We start from the raw sequence: 22,044 nt of genomic DNA, 5'->3' as shown, positions 1-22,044 counted from the left end.
GGGAACTCACAGTTTAGTATAGGAAACAGACATACATATATAACTGTACAACAATAGCTGTTTTATAGTAGGGTACAAGTTCTGGAAGAGGTGTAGTTTTGAGGCACACAGAAACACAATCCTCTCATCTTTTTTCATTTATTTCCATCCCCTAAACAAAATCTATCTAAACTTCAAAATTACCACCAAAATGAAGTCTCCATGGAAAAGATATAGGATCTAGAAGTAATGGGAATAGGGTACCGTGCGTATGTTACTTCTATTCTTCCATTATTGGATGCAAAGCACTTCACAAGATCTTTTTTATCAATAATGGCTATGAACTGGGAGTATGCATATTTATTTGTTGAGGTTTGAGGAGATTCAATAAGTGCCACCCCTCCTTCCCATCAGGGTTGTGAACCTAATTGAAATGAAGGCTTAAATAGTACCTTTGTTTGCTGATAAAACTGGTATTGAAGAATATGGTTTATATCTTTGGTCCAGTAAATTTCCTATCACTGAAACCCAGAATTGGACAGACTTATTCACTCTGTCCCAAGCATCACTGTACTGGCAGGCCTCACCCTGCAGGGGCTGAGCCTGATCCCAGAAGCAGAAGAGAATGAATGCTCTCTGTAGACAGGCTGGTCCCAAACAGGAGTGGGGAGGAAGTGGCTGGGCTACTTGGGCCTTGTTTCTCCTTTCACTTCACTTCACTTGGGGCAATGTGGATGAGGGGAGGAAGAGTGGTGACAATAATGTTATACTATTAGAACTTCCTTCACATGGAGGAAAGAAGTGTTCCCTCTCAGTATTTTAGCATATTTTAAATTGTAACAAGCCAATAACTTACTTATTTGTGTACTGTCTATCTTCTCCATTAAGGTTGTCAGTTCTATGAGAACCATCATGTTCACCTCTGTGCACATGGGGACTAGCATTTTGTCTGGCACTTAGCGTGTATTCTTATTTATTGAGTGAACAAATGCACTGTAGAGTTTGTTACAATGGAAACTTTTGGTTCTTATTTATTTTCCAATAAAAATTTATCTATGATGTGGCAAGAGGATTCTGAGATAGACATGAATCAGAATGTAACAGGATAATATTAAAATAGAGTTTTGTTTTGAAAACAACTCAGCAGTTAGATCTTTGAAGAAAATTTAGTTGGAAAGCCTCCTGATTCTCACTCACTGGACCATGTGGGCCAGTCTTTTGACTGCTCTATACTTCAGATTCCCTCTTTATAACTAAATACATCACAGGGTTATTTTGAATAACTAATGGATTATCAAACTTTTAAAGCTATTGCCAAGGCATTATGAAATCTTTTGAAATGTTTAGCACTTTCTGGCCTTGGCTTCTTGATCTGGATAAAACTGAAAGTCTGAGATGAAAATATTTTGTATTTTTCTTGAAATTACGGCTAGACTATTAATAGATACTATTATATAAGAAAGAAATATAGTAGACCCAATAACAAGAAAACAAAAGTATGAATTTCCTGATAGTTTTCTTGAGAGTAGAGGTTATATTAATAGACATCTGTGAAATTTAAGTAAATCATAAAAAAGCTTTATGTAATAAATTTAAGATGGGTTCCTAAGAAGTAGGGATAAACTGGTTTTTGTGAATCAAAAAATTTAAAAATATATGTAATAATCAGAGCTCAAGATTTAGCAACTCTACAGATTTCATACTAAGTGTTGTACACTTGCACTAGGGCACACATTTTTAAGAATCTGTTCATTACAAAAAATTATCAATCTCCAGCTATATGTTAAGTCACTTTTAAAATCCAGATGGCTTTGTTATAATATTTTATTTTCTATGAAAAGGTAATTGCGCAGTAGTTATCAGGAAAGATAAATACATTAACAAGTCTGTAGGCTTTGAAATAGTTTTCAAATTTGTTGCAGATACAAAAGAAATCATATATGATTTACACAGTTGTTCAAGCAAACACAAGAAACTTTGGTTCGGCTTCTATGAACTATCAAAAGGATAAAGACAAAAGGCCCTTCTATCTCAAATTAATCAGGGTTTGAATGGCAGCTTTTCAACATAATAAAAACACATATAAAAAACAAAGACAAAATACACCCTTGCTATTCTAAAACATTTCTTTTTAGTCCATGTGTCCTTTGAATAATTTTGTTGTATTAAGTTTCTGCTGCAACTTTCAATGTTCAAAGTAAATCTGTCCTGGCGTAGTGTTCTAAGAAGTCAACAGCAGCAGCAGGCTGAGCACGCTATAGTAGTTTCACTTTCACTGCTTTTTCCAGAGTCTATAAAATCCCAGTGCTATTGCCAGGCAAGTAAACACTGAGGCTGTGAAAAGAAGAGAGCATGTCACAGGTTATGCATTTGTGATTGTTTTACAGAGATGAACAGAATTATGTCATCTTCAATTTAAATGAAGAACAAAAAACAAAGGAAATCTACCAATTTTCTCTTAGGTTTTTCATTCCCTAGAAAATTAAGCTAAAGAAGGCAGGATTAATACCAATTCTTCTTAAAAGCTTCCTATATTTTAAACCAGAATAAGGATGACAATAATTTTAAAATGTAGATTATATGTCAGAATCTATAAACTGTTTAAAGTCATTTTTATAACAACAACTACTTTAAATAATTATGAAGTCTAATTTCAGATCTTGTAAGTGAAAAACTATCTTTCTTACCTATATTAAAAATATATAAAATTTTAATTGCCTTTTCAATATATTTAAAAATAATTTCTCTCATAACTTAAAAATTTATAAATAAAAATGAAATTTTAATGAAAATCTGTAAAAACCAGAAAAGGCAGAAAAAGCATCAGGCTTTTTTAACAGTTAATATACCACCTGCTCTTTGTTACGTCATTCTGGACAGAAAACCTTCTGTTCTCCAGAAGCTGAATCTAGGTGAAACTTTTAGGGACTTCCTAGTTTCTAGTTTGTTTAAATAACCATGACTTTTAAAATACAGAATCTGAGACGAAGGGCAAACTTCTATGACTAAAGACACAAGAAATAGCCTTTCATAGTAAAGCTATCCTAATTTTAATGTATAAATTTAATTATACATTATCCCATTTGATCCCATTAATTACTGAAACTTGGCTAATGACAAGATCATTTCCTTAATTTTAAGAAATGGGATTAGGTCTTTCTAAGACACACAGGGAAGCTGGACATTTGAGGAGAAAGAATAACACTTCAAGAGTTTCTTGCCATGTTGCCACTGGTCAATTACACATTCTCCCATTTGATCCTGCTACTGTTTTCCATGTTCCAGGCAGTGTGCTGAGCAATTACATACATTACCTTATTTAACTATAATTAAAACCCTATGAGGTTAGTGATATTATTTCCATTGTATAGACAAGGCAATAAACCCAAAGTTACACTGCTAGCAAGTGGTAGAACCAGGACTCAACACTATGTGGACCTGACTCCAAACTTGTTTTTAAAAAACCCATTCTGTTATCCTTATTTATCCCTTGTCACCTGAAGGACTCAATCTAATTTGTCATTGTTTGAGCCATATAGTGCTACCTACATGGTTACATTCTTTGCTAACCCAAATACTTGATAAATTAAGTCAGACTAACAAATGAACGCTTATTTATTGTGAGGAAGGAGGTATTTGATTTCTTTATTAGAATACACCACACAATGGTTACTGCATTTAAATGTCTCTCTCATTTCTGCTGTCAACTGTTACTTCTCATTGCTGTCATTGTACTATCCCAAATTGATTTCAAATTTGTTTATCTTCTATGGCCTGTCTAGGATGCATCCTACATGTACATAAAATGCTCATGTGAGCATGTGCCTGGTACATCTTAAGTATTCTGTAAGTGGTTTATTATTACTCATCTGCCCAGAATAGAATCTGCCACATTTACCTTAGAAATTAAATGGAAACTGCCATTATCTTATAGTTCTTGCCTCCTTGGCAACAGTCATTTGGGTTAAAATGGTGGTGTTTGACCCAAGAAGGGCCATTCAAGACTCCTTCCCTGCGATTTTCTGAATTGCAACTAAGGAAAGGGGTGAAACTGGAATGATATGAGTCTGGGAGCTACTGGTGGCCATGTGTCCAACCCATGGAGGAAGCTGGTATAAGAAAATGAGGCAGATATTCAGAGGCAGGATATGCAGTAAATTCTGATTCCAGTTATCCCTGGGGTCAAGCTCTATCTCTGTCCTTTCATAATTCAGTAAGTAAGCCAATAAATTCCCTTTTACGCCTAAGCTAGTTCAAGTTGGATGTATGATACCTGAAACAGAGCCTTGACTGATACATGCTGGGAAACCAAATAAAAATGATTAAGATTTACAATTTTATAAGGATTTCTTCTCTAAGGGAAATGCAAGGTCTTTAATGCTGGGGCTTTATTACTATTTTTTCCACTTTTTTTCCTGTGCTTATGACTCAATTCAATATGCGAATCTCTTACTGGGGACATCTCAGGTATTCTAGGACCCAGTGGATCCACTCATGACATTTAACTTGCCCTCTACTGAGTGTGGGATTCGGATTTCCTAACAGGCTTACCAGTAATAGCAGCAGTAAGCATATGTTTGGAGAAGGATAAGGAAGGAGAAAGAAAATGCCTTCAGAACTGTTGGTTGCAAACGCTCAGTAAAAAAAGGAAAGGAAGATAACTTAAGAAAGGTATTTTTCTAAACAATGACTTGCTGATTTCTTTTGCCACTGCCGTTAAGTCTATTAGAGTGAGTTAGCCTTGTATATATCCACTTCTGAATGTCAGCTTTCTGGAGACCATCACCATCTTCAAACTGAGGGTAAAAAGGATTGTCTTTTTAACTAAGATATTGATTCTTTAGGTAAATACTCTTAGAGGAAGCTGAGTGGAATCTGAAGCTCTTCCCAACCTGGGTTGCTTTGAGATCTATTTTGAAAGTGAGAACGAATTGGGCTGTTTCAAAATTTCCCCTGAGCATTACCGTTGAACTGAAGATCTCCAGTTCCAGAGACTTTGCTAGAATAGGGGTTTTCAAAACTTCTTTTAGCCTTAGAACCCTTTCTTCAAGTGAATCTTTAGCAAAAGTGCAATATTTTAAAAAGACAGATGCTGAGCCATTCAAGTTGAAGAGAGGAAGGGGGTATGCATCAGCTGAGGGCTGGGAATTCCATCTTCATTCCAACTGCCATCTCAACATAATTAGTGGCTGCCCAGGAAACCACCGATGGTATAAATCAGCACTTTTATTTTGGACAATTTGATGATACAAAAATTTTTAAATGTGTGTATCTTTTTGACCCAAAAGTTTAGATGTACATAGCAATTTATTTTACAGAAATACTAGCACAAAGGCACAAAGATATGTGTATGTGTATGTTTACTCAAACACAAACATATATATGGCTATTTTGTGCAACAATGTTTTTAATAATGAAAAATTGGGAGCAGAATATCTGTTAATAGAGGTTTGGATAAATTATGGGATTTTCATAGAATAGAATACTATGCTTTCTAGTAAAAAGATGTCTATATATGTATTGATATGGAAAGATATTCAAGACATTTGGTTAAATTTTAAAAAGCTGTAGTCTGTATAGTATGATCTAGTTATTATTTTAAAAATCTATAATGTTTATATACAGAAGAAAAAGCCTAGAAAGATATATACTACTAATAGTAAATGCCTATGGGTATGGAATGGAAGGTTATCACTTTTACTATATTGCTTTTGAATTATATGAACAATTTATAATGAAAACTTATTACTTTTTATAAAAAGAAAGAAAAAAGAAAAGTACTACTGGACTAGGGCATTCTTCTAACTCCCTGAGGCCCTGGAATTGGTCAGGTCACATGGTACTTGAGGAGCTCAGTATGTGACAAATAATCTAATTTTGGGGAAGCATCTGTGCTCAATCAATTGTATTCAAGGTAGGAGGTAAATTTTTCTCCTTTGCTTGATATGATTTATAATGACCTATATCTATTTTACTTATCTTTCTCTCTAAGTCCACTGAAGTCCTTATGGAAAAGCAGAGCAATAAAAATAAAATGTTCATTTTTTTCATTGTGCAATACCCAGTTTACCTTTGCATCATTTTGTACTTGTGTTTAAATATTTTGTTGGTATCCATATGCTTTTCCTATTAGTAAGTTGCAGAGTTGCCTATTAAACTTATATCCTAAATGTATTCAACTTACATTCTTCAAGCACTGCAGGGGACTAAGCAATAAAGGAAGCCTGTTCTAGCTCCTCTGTCTTTTCTTCTGTGCTGGCCATGGTTACCTTGGGAGGTAGGAGCTAACAGGTCTGAAAATCAAATGACAAGAATTCCTTTTCTGACAAACCCAGCCTTACCTGCCAGATAACGAATTGTCTCAAGCTTGTTAGACTCCATCAGCGTTTTTAAAGAAGCAATTTCACTATCAATTTTATTACTGGTCTCTGAAATAATACTGTTGGTTTTGGTATCCTGTAGTAAATAAGAATATATAAGACAATTAAATTTTGTTTCTATGTGTTACGGACAAAAATATTTACATTGGAAATCCTCACTTACGGGCTTATTGTTTATTACTTTTGTTTTAATTAGGGAAACATAGTAAAAGCCCAGTGGTATAAAAAAGTAACATTACATGAACATCACAAACTGAGAAAAAGTATTTCTTCTACTCTGATATTTGGAGACCATTTCTTAGGATTATCACATTCTGGGCACTGTCTACTAAGGCCTCATAATAAGATATTTGAGACCTAAATATCTAAGAGGATAAACCAAGAAGAAAACATTTTAGTCACAGAACTATCGCTTCATGTGTATAAAGTCCTTAGTTATATTTTAAATATATTTTGCCAAAGAAAAAACCCAACCAGGTTTATAATATGAATTGGCATCAATATTAAAGGAAATGGCAGAAATGCTTGTTGGGTAACACTGAATGCTATGTATATAGGGGCTAAGAGGTAAGAAGAGAGAGAAGATGGTACTTAGAGCTCAGAAATTCGCTGTGAGAGAATTTGTTGATTTCCTTACTTATCTCCTTTATCTGGCCAAGAAGTAAGAGAATACGATGCTTGGAAGGATAAATGGGACCTTCCCTTCTATTAAGTTATAAGAAAGAAAGAGTAATGTCTCTTCTGTTAGAATGTAGACCAAGTGGCTTTTACTTTTAAGAAAAGGACTAGGCTGAGTCATAAAGCTGCGTTTTACTCAAGCCATAGAGATTAGTGATTACAATTTAGTATTACTGAGAAGGTAAATAGTAGTTATGAGTATGGGGTTTAGAATCCGGGTTCATATCCTGGCTCTACCACTTATTAGCTGTGTGACCTTAACCTCCCTGTGCCTCATTTTCCAAATTGGTAAAATGGGAATAAGGGTGCCTACCTCACAGAGGCTGATATGAGGATTAAATAAATTAATAGACAGCAGTAAAGAAAGTAAAACAGGATCTGACATATAGTAAGGACTCAATAAATATTTACTATTATTAAAAAAATTTTAAGATAATGATTTAATTGAACCTAAGTACTCAAATACTAATTGTGAATCCTATCTTTTACAAAGTGGTTCTCTTCTATGTAAAAATAATTTAGTTAAAAATAATAAGCATGTTACCTGGAAAGCTTGATTCTGACTCAGAGGTCACAGCTCAGGTACTACCATCCACCTGGTGGCAACTTCCCCCAAAGTGCTGGTTAACTATCATAGCTATCAGGTAATCATGGATTCCAGAGGGCTAGCTTTTTAAAGTCCAAACTTTTAAAATGATACACAAGTTACACAAGGCTCTCTTAGAGCTGTACAAAAGAGAAATTTTTACATACTAGCTTACTTTTTTGGTAAATTCTGTGGTTGCTTCCATAAGTTTCTTTTCTTGATCTGTAAACTAAAGGATATGATGTATCAGGAGGTTAAAAAAAAAAAGACTAAAAGGAATTAAAAAGGAATAAATAACTAATAGAGTATATTTAAAAGCACATTACCATATCTGTTACTCTGCTCCTTTCTAGGTTGATGTCCAGTTTATTATCTGCTCTGATTCGACTTGTTTCATTCTTTAAAGAAAACAAAAATATTAAAATGATCTTGTAATGAATATTTGTTCTGAAATTAATAAAATATTTTGAAGTGGGAAAAAAAGTTTCACTTACTATCAGTTGTTGCTTAACTTGTTCTAATTCAATTTTCATTTTCTAGGTATAAGAAAGATCACATGCAATTAACATTAAACCAAAAGCCCATATTATGATTTATTCAAAAAATGTGAAACTGGATTAGCAAAAGTTGGACAATGTATGGATTTCTAATACAGAATTTAATTAAAAATAAAAACAAAAAACGAACTGCAGTTCATATTCAGAAAATTCTTAAGAACAAAACATTAGAAAACATTTAAGTTTTTTTCTATTTATTTTTTTTTTAAAGATTTTATTTTTTGTTTTTCTCCCAAAGCCCCCCGGTACACAGTTGTGTATCTTTAGTTATGGGTCCTCCTAGTTGTGGCATGTGGGATGCCTCCTCAGCGTGGCCCGATGAGTGGTGCCATGTCTGCGCCCAGGACTCAAACTAGCGAAACCCTGGGTCGCCGCAGCAGAGTGTGCGAACTTAACCACTCGGCCACGGGGCCGGCTCCATGTTTTAGTATTCTACTTTTAAAAATTGATATTCTAAATTTAAAAATATCTAAGCTAGTGGATAACAAAGTTCCAAGTGAATCACAGAAACATGTTTTTCTAAGTGACAAAAATTAGTACAGAATCAAATAAAATGGAAAATGCCATATTACTTTCAGCTGAGAACATTATACTGAGTTATACTAGAAATTTTATATAATAAACACAGCTCAAAGATTTTTCCTTTTATGTGACTTTTATATGTATAAGATAGACCTCTTATTCTTTAGTATGCAAGAAACTATGGTTTATACATAGAAAAATTGGATATGGTTAAACATAGTATATTTTTATCTAAAAACTTAATAATCACATAAAATTGTTATTTGGTCCTATTATTCACCAAGTAGGATACTGGCGAGATCAGTTATTTTATTAGTATTAAATTAAACTTGTATCACCTCATTCTCTGCTCTCAGATTTGCAAATTCACTTTTCTCTAGGATGACCATGTCTTTCCTGATGGAGTCCAAATGAGCCATTAGCTGTTGTACTGTTATTTCCTAGAAAGCAAAATTAAAGTAACCTAGTGATTTACACAATGCCATCCCTTTACACAGAATTGTTTTCATGATACTTAAAAGAATTTGTGATCATGCCACGAGGTATAATGTTGCTTGGCTAAGTAAAAAAACAAAAAATGTATGAAACCTATATAACTGAAATATCAAAATGGAAAGGAACAGGAGATTCAAGGAAGAAAAAGTATTTTCCAGTGAAGAGAAATAACTGTTCAGGTCTTTCTATTGAAAGAATCCCAATAAAATGCTTATTTAACCTCTAAGAGTTCCTCAACAAATAACGTTTGTTTTTTTTTTAATACCCACGTGGAAAGGGTTTTGTTATCTTTTATTCTTTTGATTTTGAGGGATTTTCTACTGTCAGAAAATTCTAGGGTACCAGATACGACTCAGAGTCAGGTAGTTAAACAAAATAGAAGTGTTAAATAATTACCCTGCGTCAGCATAACATAATTAGTTTTGTTTAAAGTCCTGGGCATCTTTCCTATATTTGGCACTGCAAAGAACATGTGAAAGCAAAGGTGGCCCCTCTCTGACAGATTGGTAAGCTTTTGCTTTGCTAGGGAGGGACATTTTTGTAGAAATGATTTAAGGCAGCCATACAAAGAAAATATAACTTTCACCACTCAACTTCTTAAAAGTAGGTGGCTTGTTGACTCATCATTTATCCCTCGTTACCAGAAGAGACAGCAGATGAGGGTGTAACCTTGAAAACGATCCCCTACGACTAAAACTAAGGGTTTATAACAAAACAAAAAATGCTGAAACAAAACAATATCATTAGTGGAACTCCCATTTTTTGTCACAATTTGAGGCCAGGGGTGCATTGTTGGGGTTATAGTCCTCTGCTAACTGAGAGGGGTGAGAATATTTCAAAACTGACTTGACTTTTATAAAACAGAGGCTGTAACAGTTCCAGATGCATGGCCAAGATTTCATTAAGATTTCATTATACTACTCAGAACTGTGCCCAATTTAAAACTTAAGAATTGCTTATTTCTGGAATTTTCCATGTACTATTCTCAGACTGTGGTTGACCACAGGTAACAAACTGCAGAAAGTGAAACCGTGGATAAGGGGGGGATCACTGTAATTCAAATTATAAGTGAATTCAGAGTATAACTGATTTCTCAGATTGAGCAGACTTGACTTAGTATGGCACTTTCTTTAGTGATCAAGTACAAAGCTTGCTTGCCTGTTGGCCCTGTGCCTCAGCCCCATCTTTCATGACATCTTTTTGCCTTATTCTATCCTAGAGGTGGGGTCAGCAATTGGATTAGGTTTAATGATGGAATGGGATTTTAATTTCACACACCAGTCATAACCAAAAGTTTAGAGATGCAGTTATGGAAAAGATTGTCTAATTAAACTGTCAGAAGTGATAAAAATGAAAATATTACCTGTTGAGCTTGAGTGACCATCTCCTTATAGATAGTATCCAGGCTGACGTTTGATAAAGTGGTCAATAATGATACAATTGTTTCTGCTTGTGCTTTGTTAAATCCTGTAGGCGGCAAATAGGTATTTATATTTTTTAAAAAAGTGAACATATTTATCAGGATAGACAGCTAGAATAACTTTTCATGTCATTTAAATTGTTATACTCTTTGAAAAAAATGGTCACAATTAAAATTTTGACAGATTATGCTAAATTACTCTCTAAAAGCACTCTACAATTTTAATTCCCACTGATCCATTTCCCCACATCTACATCAATACTGGATATTACTAGTTTTTTAGTCTTTTTTTTAAAATATATAATTGGCATAAAAACTGGTATTGCAATTGTTATTTTAATTTATACTTAAAATTTGCATTTCTTTTGTCAAGCATCTTTATATATATTTATTGGTGATATATATTTATTTTTCTGTGAGCTGTTTGTTTATAGCCTTTGTCCATTTTTCTAAAATAGCTGAACTTTTTCTTATTGATCCATATGAACACTGTATATTAAAGCAATAGGCTCATTGTCGTATGTGTTTGTAACATTTTTAACTTTATAGATATCCTTTGACATACAGGTTTAAATATTTCTGTAGTCACACCTGTCAGTCTTTACTTTCATTGCTTTTGAGTTTTGTATCTTGCTTCGTTACTCTAAAAGTCTAAAAATATTCTATATTCTAGTATTTTTGTAGTTTTTATTTTATTTTTTACATTTTGCTTTTAGTTAATCTGGAATTTATTTTTCAGTACGGGGATCTAATATATTTTTTCCAATGGCTAGTCATTTGTCCTATCTCATTTATTAAATAGTCCTTCCTTTCCCTAATTTGTAATGTCTTCTTTATTGCTTGCTAAATCCATATATATATATATATATAATGATTATATATATATATTTTTTTTTAAAGATTGGCACCTGAGCTAACATCTGTTGCCCATCTTTTTTTCTTCTTCTTCTTCTTCTCCCCAAAGCCCAGTTCATAGTTGTATATTCTAGTTGTGAGTGCCTCTGGCTGTGCTATGTGGGATGCTGCATCAGCAAGGCCTGATGAGGGGTGCCATGTCTGCACCCAGGATCTGAACCAGTGAAATCCTGGGCTGCCAAAGCAGAGTGCACAAACTTAACCACTTGGCCCTGGGGCTGGCCCCTATATATATGTTTTGAATGCCATTCTATTTGGTATCTGGAAATTTTTGCGCTTGTTCTTTGATTTTTCTTTTTTGCTATTCTTAAACATTGTCCTTGTACTTCCACACGGACTTCAGTATCAGCCTAGAAACTCTAGTTTTTTTTTCTTTTTTACATAATTGAAATAATTCTGCATATCTAATTTTATATAATGCTTTCCTCACTTAACATACCATGAGCATTTTTCATATCAGTAAATATTCTTCAAGCAATACCATTTTTATGAATGTGAAATATTCCACCGGATGAATAGTACTTATATTTAAATAGTGACTTTTGTTCATAATAGTCATATTGTCTTGACTAGGTAATTTATTATGAGTGCTGTTAATTTTCTTCTTTCAAGAGGTACCCATGTTTCTCACCATGAGTTTCCAAGTCCTGAACCAATGCATGGGTATCAAAAGTTAATTTCCTTTGTTCTAAAGGAGTTATGTCCACTCGCCTCATATCATATCCTTCCTTGGTTGTGGTGGTTAAAAAATCTGAAAAAGAGAAGACAATTTTTTTTCTTGTAGTAACTAACAGAAGTATTACACTTTAGCTTTTAAAGCATTTCCCCCCATCTTTTTATAATACAGTTCCAACTTTTCTACTTAGGGAATTCTGTATCTTAAGCAAGATTTATTGACTCCTCTGAGCCCCTGACTTAATCTGAAAAGTCTCTAACATATTGAATGCAAACATTCAATAAATGTTTCATTTCCTTCTTTTAGTATTCAGAAATATTTTATTTGCTGAGTCAGTCTAAAATCATAAAATACTATGCACCAAAAGGTTGGCCATCACTGCCACATCTCTCATTACTGGTGAGCAGAAACTGCCCAACTCTCCTTGGGCTCAGAAGTCTTTCACAGAGCTATAAATATTTTCTACATCTATATCCTCATCTAAAGCAGCTTTCTGTACTCCTTCTCTCTTACACATCCACAGTTTATTTCCTACATAGTTCTCAGTTCTAATCTGAAATTATCTTGTTTGTTTACTGTTTGTCTCTCTGAACCAGAATGTACGTCCAGGAGGCATTGACTGTGTTCTTCATTATTGTATCTTTAGCACCTAGAACAGTGCTTGGCAGATAGTTGGGTCACAATATTTTACTGTTGAATCAGTCGATGAATTTTATTTTAAATCCTGGAGTATTTACCAGTGTCATCATGAAAGCTCTAGGAAAGATTTCTAATTTTTGAACTAAATGTCCTGTTTCAATAAGTTCCCAATTTTTAACCTAGACACAGTAAGCTCCTTTTCCATATATTGCTGATGAATTTTATTAAAAGGCATTCTCTTTTAGGGAGAACTTTGCCCATATATAACTTCATTACTATTATTACATATTAAGTAAAATAACTGCTAATTAGTATAACTACTAATCGAACACAAGGTAATATACTAGATACTTTATATACTACCGAATCAAGGTGGTATTATCCACATTTTTAGATACAATAATCAAGCCTAGGAAAGGTAAAGGGTTTTGCCTAAGATCACAGAGTCACTGGCAAATCAGGATTCAGACTTAGATTCTTCTGACTCGAAAGCTCATGCTCTGTCATCCCAAGCTGTTTCTCTTATTCATCCTAACCACTTAAGATATCTAGGTACTTAAAAGACACAGCTCTAACCTCAGGTATTACTTTTCTGCCAGTATAGTTTAGGGCAAATGTGATTCCTTCCCAAAAATCTTTCCAGCCAACAAACATTTGAGCGCCAGGCACTGTGTTAGGCACAGGGGATGATGAGCAAAACCAGATCTAACTGATGTCTTCATTGACTTTATACACTAGTAGGTAGGCAACAAGTGTTTAAAAAAAAAAATCTAAACATAAACTCTAAATTCAAAAAAATAAAAGAGTAATGTCCAGTCTTTTAGATTAATTCAGTCAAATAGATGAATTCTGTTTAACCAAAGATAAGAGGAAGCAGGTGTAAAGGATCAATTTTGAACACACACACACATTAGTACAGTGGTCAGCAATCTTTTTGGCTTTGAGTGCCGTCTAGAAGGGTTAAGCAATGTGCCTTTGTGTGTCAATATTAGACCTAAGGACAGGGAGAAAAAGAAAAATTAGAGGAAAAGGAGTGGCAGATTTCAATAATAGTTCCAATAACAACTGCATTAGGAATAATGATTCGTACGCTTAGTTGCCTAGCTTGAAGTTCAGTCGTTTTTTTCTTGGTGAGGAAGACTGGCCCTGAGCTAACGTCTTTTGCCAATCTTTGTCTTTTTGCTTGAAGACTGACCCTGAGCTAACATCTTTGCCAGTCTTCCTCTGCTTTATATATGGGACACTGCCACAGCATGGCTTGATGAGCAGTGTAGTCTGTGCTTAGGATCTGAACCTGCAAACCCCAGGTTGACAAAACAGAGCATGCGAACTTAACCACCAAGCCACCAGGCCAGCCCCAGAAGTTCAATCTTTTATTTGGGGTTTAGGGAAAAAAATCAGTAATAATATTTATATAATGTTTTACTGTTTTCACACCTATTAGTTATTATCCTTAAAATTCTCACGTTATGGATGAGGAAAACTAAGGCTCAGAGGAGCTCAGTAATTTGAGATCTTATGGTGTCGGAGCTAGGCAGATGAGTAAACAGTTCCTCTGACTTCATTTGAATGCCTTCCACAAAGAGAAGCTTCCTACTGAATTTGGGATAGAGACAGAATACCTTAACACTGCCAGCAAATCTTTGCAGGGGGCAGCTCCAGTCTCCTGTCACATCGTGCTCTTTGGCCTTTTGCTCTTGGGGCTCTTTTAATTCCACAGACATGCCATGTGCCTTCCCATGGTCCCTTGCCCAGCCCCTGCTCAGAAAGCTCTCCTTTTCTTTTCCTGCTCACATTTATCCTTTAGAGTTCAGTCTGAATGTCTCCTCCTCCAGAAAGCCTGCCCAGACTCCTTTACGTTAGGTCTTTCTTGTTAGGGGCTCCCACAGTATTCTCTATTTTTTGGCCATACCTCACACAATATACACACTTATGTGACCGATAACTGTTTAACTTCCCCATGAGGCTAGAGGTTGGATCATGAAGTACAACCTGCAGGCCACCAGCACCTGTTTTTCTAAACTGCTTTACTGCAGCACAGCCATGCTTATTCATGTATGTATTATCTGTGGCTGTTTCATGCTACCATGGCAGAGTAGTTGCAAGTCACCATATGGCCTACAAAGCCTAAAATATTCACTTTATGGCTCTTTGCTGACCACTCCATTAGACTATAAAGTCCTTGTGAGCAGGGGCGTATCTGCTCTTGCTTGCCACTGGCTTACCAAAGCCTAATGCAATTCTAGGTGTTACGTGGATATTTGCTGAATGAAAGGCACTCTGCTAGGCATTATGGGTACAATGATGAAAAAGGCTGTGGTTTTTTATGACATATCATCAAGATATATCCATGAGGGAATACAGAGGAGGGACATTTGGCCCTTGCTGAGAATAAAGAATCAAGAATGGCTGTTTGGAAATGATGCTAGAGTTATAGTAAATCTTAAAGGGGAGTAATCCAGGCAAGAGGAACTGAATGAGCAAAATTCACCAAGGCATGGGCTGGGCTGCCTTTGCTGTTCCCACCTTGGGCTCTATTTACTATGGGGATGAGGAGGGCTGAGAATACAGAAGATGTGCAACATTTATTCTTGATATGTGCTCAAATATTCATGCAATCTTTTGTTCAGTCCTCACAATCCTAAGAGGTAGGTGTTGACACCCTCCCTCGCAGTAGGACTTTGGGGAGCACTGTTCTTTGGCGGCAGTAAAGAAGTGGAAAAGCCATCTGCTATGTGTAGTAGGGTGTCATGAGCACTGTCTTGACAGTATCATGAGCACCTGAACTCATAAGCATTGCTTAAGAATAAGTCTTTGCAGGCACATTAATAGTAGAGGAGATGAAGCAACTAGAATCAGTGTTTCCAGCTTAGAGTGGAGTAACAGGCCTTAATATCTTAAAAGTTCCCAGAACTTACACAATTGTACAAATCCCCAAACCTTTCCTTTCATTGTTACTTCTTTTGATTCTTTCATACCTATCTTGTGGTTTTCACAGTGAGAAGCAAACTCACAGTTTAAAGACTTAACTAGCATCACAAGTTTTAAGTTGTATATCTTGGATTGGAACTCTGCCCTACCTTTCACCAAGCCGCCTTTCTGCCAGCAAAGGCCAGATTTTACCTTTTTTTTTTTGCTTGAGGAAGATTGTCGCTGTGCTAACATCTGGGCCAGTCTTCCTCTATCTTGTATGTGGGACACCACCACAGCATGGCTTGATGAGCGGTGTGTAGGTCTGCACCTGGGATCCGCACTGTGAATGTGGACTGCTGAAGTGGAGCATGCAAACTTAACCACTACGCCACCACACCAGCCTCCAGATTTGACTTTTGACAAAACATGTAAAATGGTGTCTCATTACATCTAAGCTGCAAGTTTTATATTAGTTTACTGATAACTTTGGAGCTGCACCACTTCAGTGACATGGCTGGTCATTAATATATATTTCTATATGCTGGTCTTTGCCTTGCTAGTTGCATCGGAATTACCAGGATTAATAAATTAAATAATAAACTAATGAAGAGATCCCTGGGCTCCAGTTTTGGAGACTGAGTCGGCAGTTCTGGGGTAGAGCCTAAGAATCTCTATTTTTAAAACACCTCCAGTGCGTCTGATGTTCTGCTAAGTTTGGGAAGTAACTAGGAATCCACTACTATCAGTCATAAAACTTAGACAAATCCTATCACCTTCCTGTGCTTTCTCTTCATCTTTAAAAAGGGAATTGGACTAGATGGTAACTAAGATCCTTCCATGGGTCAGAGGTCAAGGTTTTCAAATTCCTTGATTACTGACATTATTAGGCAAGTTTAAACTACTTGTACACAGTAAACATTCAATAAATATTTGTTTAGTGATAATAGACACAAATCAAGTGAAAGGGACCACTTAAGGTTTCTCCAAGAGCACTCAGATTCAAGTCGGGTAACTCAACAACTATGTTGAAACACTACTGTTTACTTACAGGGATGTATTTTCCAGTCTGATATGTATTTCAAAGTTCATTCTCTAAAAATGTTTAATATTGTGTTTTCATTTGATTATGTAAACAAAGTGTAACCCTAAAAGTTTACAAAGATAGGATTGAGATTGGGGTACTTTCTCAGGGTTCAAAAAATGCTACCTTCTTTTATGTAAAATCCATCATAATGTGTACGTATGCATGCTAAACACCCAAGTATACATCCTAAGACCTTGTGAAGGATCCTGGCAGCTCAACAGTTAGAGATGGGGGATCGACTACTGCACTCGCTGGGTGAGTAAAATGAAACAACGAGCAAAACAGCACAAAGTACAGCGGGTAGTGGGCGGCTCAGCTCCCCGGCACTGGGGATTTAAGAAGGTGAACACAGCATGTGAAGGTTAGGATGAAGTGCCTACTCTGTGGCCAACCTTAAAGAGTTGAAAAACTGGGGAAAAAAGATTCGGGAAACATCTCTCAGAATAAAGTCAGATGTTGTTCAGGACAGACTGCTAACAGGGGCGCCAGCTAGTCCAACACTCGTGGGCTCCGGCATTCACGTTTGCATTTTGTTTTTGAATGGCTCCTACGTGACTGCAGAATACTGAAAATTCCAGCGCAAATACAGCGGGCCTGACCTAAAACGAACGCTGTCGTTTACCCAAAGCCTGGGCTCGAGGCCGCACCTAAGTAGGCCACGAACGAAATCAGGGCTCCCCAAACACAGGTTACCTTACTACGGTGCTCTGACCGAGCTGCGAGGCGGGATTATCAGCCTCGTTTGACAGTAAAAAGAAACCGAGGGTTCAGAAAGAAGCCAGGCGGGAACTCCAGGCCTTTCAGAGGCTCGCTCTCACAAGAGGAAAGCGGTCCTCTTCCCAGGCCTCGCCCTGCCCGCCCCAATCCAACCGGGCGAGAGCCGGCAGTAGGGTCGCCGGCACCAGGCAGGGGCTGGGGAGGAGGGGGTGGCACCCTTGTCTCCCGCTCGGCCGAGCAGGCGCGAGCCACGGCCGTCGCCTCCCTAGACAACACTCAGGCATCGGTGGCACGGTGTCTTTTCTCACCTCTCCGCAGGGCCGGCGAGAAACGCCCGCGGGGGTTTGAAACCCGGCGGCCCACGCTGCCTTCAGAACCCAGGAGCCGCCAAACCCAGCGACTCCACATCTCCTCAGCTTTCGGGTTGGGGGCAGGCGGCGAGAGGTTGGATGAATCACGCGCAGGCTTTCGGGCAAGGTAGTTCTGGCACGGCGAGAATGCTGGGAAATGTAGTTTGCGGTCTGTAGCACGCGGCCCTCCCAGGGCAGGCTCGACCCGCGTTCTCGAAAAGCTGGGCCTCTACACAGACGGACCTACAGTTCACTAGCATGGTTCAGAGCGGCTCCGCTTCTCCCACCGCCCCTTCCCAACCCGTGCACGCCGTTACCGCCCTTACAAAGCGGGATCTTCTCCGAGAACCTTCCAGCGCCCGTTTCCTGGCAGTGAGATACACGTCAACAGCAGAGTCGCCCAGGGTACCCAGCGGCCATTACGCGCTTGCATGGGTAGGAAACGGCGGGGGGATGGGGGGGGGGGGGGGGGCGGGTGGTCACATCTAGCCGCACAGGAACCTGGGATCTGAAGTCCTCGGCCGCTGAGATTCTTGGGCCTCGCGAAGACACCTTCTGGGAATTGTAGTCCAGCGAGCCCCTCGTTCTCGCTGCTTCATATCCTGCTGCTTCGCCCTCTGGTGTACACAAGAAGGAACTCTAGTTGGTTTAGTCCCTTCAAGGAAACAATTCTTCCGTTTCTGGGGTGGACTTGATTTTCGCCGCCGCTTATCCTTTTCAGACCTCAGTTACTCCAGACTTTGCTCCGCCATGATGAAATGCTGAAAATAACAACACACGGTAGTTATGCGGTTCAAATGTGCTAATATGTTCTTTGTAAGTTCTAAAGTGGTATACAGTAGTTAGGTTTTAGTGGCTTAATTATTCCCACAAGGATGCAAACAGTTACTATTGGACTTTTCTACATATTTCTTTTCCAAGCTTTGTGAGCAACAATCACCATCCTAAGCACTGAGGCACAGTAAAAGAACAACGCTTGATTCCTGCCAGCAAGGGCCTTAACAGACAATTTATGGAGAGGAAATATATATGGCTATTAAAAAATTAAAAAAAAAAAACCAGTTTAATCTCATCAGTTAAAAAAGAAAGCAAAGCATAAAGATATACCATTTTTACCTATTAAAGATTAAAAAAATTGTTAATACTAGCAAATATACAACTAGACAGGGCTACTCACACTGCTGGCAGGAGTGTAAGTTGGTACAATGTATTTGGAAAGCAATTCAATAAGGTATATGAAACTCTAAAAAGTGAATAGCCCAAGTTTCGCTTCTAAGTCTCTATCTTAAGAAAAATAATCACATATGTAGCTAAGACTTTAAAATATTATAACCCTTGCAATGGTATTTATAGTAGTGAGAAATTGGAAATAATCTAAATATTCAAAGTGATTCAGCAACTTGAAGAAATGTCCCAAATTGGAATATTATGTTATCATTAAATATTTAAAAAAAAATCTTAGTGACAGGAAAATTATTAATTTTTATATATATAAATATATCTCCAATATAATTATAATTCTGTTGAATGATATCTGTGCTCTGGAAGAGATCACAGCCTACTGAAAGATACAGACCAGTAAGTGGGACCACAATATTTTTACTTACCTTAAATTAAATAATGATTATTTAAAAAAAAAAGATTAGAGGCTGGCACTATGGTGTGGAGGTTAAGTTTGTGCGTGCTGCTTTGACAGCCTGGGGTTTGTGGGTTCAGATCCCCAGAGCTGAGGGCCAAGCTTCCTCACCAAAAAAACCAGAAAAAAAGCATACCTCTTTATATATTAATATGTATTGGTTATTTTTATATCATTGTAAATCTATCTCTGTAATACAAATACACAATGTTGACTAGTCACGTGACCAAAGCTGGGCCAATCATATTCTCTTCTGTGGAACTGGCAATTGGAGTCCGGGATTCTTAATTATTTTCTGAAGCTGGCTGGAACTACAGCAAGTGAATTTGGGAGCTGGGACAGCCATATTCTGCCAAGTGGGCTGGAGAAGTACAGAGAAGCAGAAGCAGGCACAGCAGATGGAGTGAGAGTCTGGATGGTATTCAGCTAATAGATTTAGCCGCTCCCTGAGACCACTCTCACGCGCCTGTGTGTTTCCAAACTCTTCATTGTTGCTATTGTTTGTATGCTGTAAGTCTTAATTTATAAAAATATTTTCCCATAGATTTGTTAGTATTTTCTGATAAGTGTGTCGAGAGGAATAAAGGAGATAATACATATAAAATAGCACAATACATGGCACGTACAAACACCCAATAAACAGTAGCTATTTTTATTAATAATGCCTGTTGACTTTAGTCAGTGTTGGGAGATAATTCTCCCTGGATCTCTCATGTTTCTGCATGCCTCCCACATCCTCTCTGCCTGTTGTTATGGATTCTTTTTTTAAGGAAGTTTGTATAATGAACTGCCTTGGGAAATATAGTATCTCCCTCTGGAGCAAAAGGCCTCATGCTTACTTCCTATTATAAAAGATTTGGTTTTTTCTAGCTCAGGGTTCCTCTCTAAAATGCAATCCACTGTATGGTAAGGCGCATACCTGGGCCTATCTGTATCACCTGCATGGGATTTGGGAGCAAGGAGAACTGATGCAAATATGTGATGCTCATCCTGTTTGCTGTGCCATGAGTAATTACCTCCTTTGTCTCTGGCCAAGGAGCCTCATGTCTTCTGCCAGAATCCATGCAACTGTGGCAGGCTAGCTTGTTATCTTGCAAACAGAGTAAGATCTTAGACCCTTCACAGTTCTTGGCAAGCATTGCCCTTCTGTGGCAACTAAAATAAAAAAAATTAAAAATTTTTCTTCCTTTCAATTTCACTTACAGAAATACCTGAGTGCCAGCCAGGTTTAAGGCTAGATGTTGTGAGGAATGTAAAGAAACATAACTCAGGGCCGGCCTGGTGGTGCAGTGGTTAAGTTCGCACATTCTGCTAGGCAGCCCGTGGTTCACCGGTTCGGATCCCAGGTACGGACATGGCACTACTTGTCAGGCCATGTTGTGGTAGGCATCCCACATATAAAGCAGAGGAAGATGGGCACGGATGTTAGCTCAGGGCCAGTCTTCCTCAGCAAAAAGAGGAGGATTGGCAGCAGATGTTAGCTCAGGGCTAATCTTCAAAAAAAAAAAAAAAGAAACATAATTCAGTCCAACAACTGAGTTCCTACCATGTGCAAAGATTTCTGCTCTCCAAGAACTTGTAATATAACTGGGAGAACAGAACAAGTATACTAATGGCTTCCACACAAGACAGTAATAGATTAGTGTCATGTAAATGCTATAGAAAAGAAATCCTTTGGTTCAGTTAAGGATGATACTTTTCAGTCATGGTTATCAAGAGGAGATAAGATTTGAGCCTTGTTTTTAAGGGTTTTTGATAGGTAGAGATTGTAGCGATGAGGTCTAGGAGAGAGGATTGGAGTAAGCAAGACCCTTTAGTAATCTCCATGCTCCTTCCCGTTTTGGGGCCTTTGCAATGGTGTACTCTCAACTTGAGTGCTTTCTTCTCCTCCTTACCTGGTTAATTCCTTCCTATCCTTCAGATCTCAGTGTAAATGCTGCCTATTTAGGGGTTCCCTCCCTCCCTGTGTGTAGATTTTGTGTTTTTGTTATGGACTCCTATAGCAACCCAACCTTCCCATGTCACTTCTTACATGTGTCCTCCATGATAGGAGAGACACATCTCTCACTGTTTCTCCAACACCTAGCAGAATGCCTGGCTCATAGTGAGCCTTTGGCAAATATGTGTCGAATGAATGAATAAATGTCCAAATTTTAGTTATAGTTACATGAGGAGACCTGATAGACTAAGGCATAGGAGTCATTTGGAAGATGGTGGAATTGGGAGAGATAAAACTGAAAAAAAGAAGAAGAAAAAAGACTAAGGAATTTGGTTTTCATACAGTACACTTTCAGGAGATTTCAAAAGTTTTTGAGCCCAAATTGATAAAAGCAAGTCTGAGTGCCTTTCCAGAAAATACTGTTTTCCATTTACTAGTGCAGGCTAATGTGTCATTGCTCTTCCCAATGTCTGATGAGGTGGCCTGGCTGTGAGAAATGCTCTCCTTCTAAAAGCCTAGCTTATCCATCTCTCAGAGGCCAAGAGGGTAGCAGGGAAG

The 22,044-nt window shown here is 37.5% G+C and overlaps 1 protein-coding gene across 3 annotated transcripts; it reads right to left on the bottom strand.

Moving 5' to 3' along the window:
• Positions 1-124: 124 nt before the first annotated feature.
• CCDC90B (coiled-coil domain containing 90B) lies at positions 125-18,371 on the bottom strand. Of its 3 annotated transcripts, none has more exons than XM_014840318.3 (9): positions 17,870-18,371; positions 12,164-12,283; positions 10,561-10,664; positions 9,041-9,142; positions 8,118-8,159; positions 7,950-8,021; positions 7,799-7,852; positions 6,321-6,435; positions 125-2,313 (listed from the first exon to the last, which is right to left on the bottom strand). In XM_014840318.3, exons 1-9 carry the CDS (start codon positions 17,967-17,969, stop codon positions 2,252-2,254), a joined length of 771 nt encoding a protein of 256 aa, XP_014695804.1. In that variant the 5' UTR covers positions 17,970-18,371; the 3' UTR covers positions 125-2,251. The 3 variants fall into 3 exon arrangements, with proteins under 3 accessions (XP_014695804.1, XP_044608437.1, XP_044608436.1); XM_044752502.2 differs by having other exon boundaries at positions 18,238-18,362; XM_044752501.2 differs by lacking the exon at positions 7,799-7,852 and having other exon boundaries at positions 17,870-18,366.
• Positions 18,372-22,044: the final 3,673 nt, after the last annotated feature.

This window comes from Equus asinus, chromosome 20 (assembly GCF_041296235.1).
Source record: "Equus asinus isolate D_3611 breed Donkey chromosome 20, EquAss-T2T_v2, whole genome shotgun sequence".
Taxonomy (NCBI): domain Eukaryota; kingdom Metazoa; phylum Chordata; class Mammalia; order Perissodactyla; family Equidae; genus Equus; species Equus asinus.
Note: the sequence above shows the minus strand (reverse complement) of the source record. Positions and strands in the feature narration are given on the sequence as shown.

What these genes read in the sequence shown, in the direction of transcription:
- CCDC90B (XM_014840318.3), bottom strand. Translation starts at nt 17,969, where the DNA reads ATGTGGAGTCGCTGGGTTTGGCGGCTCCTGGGTTCTGAAGGCAGCGTG. An exon ending in GGAGCAGAGTAACAGATATG is followed by an intron (nt 7,853 to 7,949) that starts GTAATGTGCTTT and finishes CATATCCTTTAG; the next exon opens with TTTACAGATCAAGAAAAGAA. An exon ending in CCACAGAATTTACCAAAAAA is followed by an intron (nt 6,436 to 7,798) that starts GTAAGCTAGTAT and finishes TATTTACTACAG; the next exon opens with GATACCAAAACCAACAGTAT.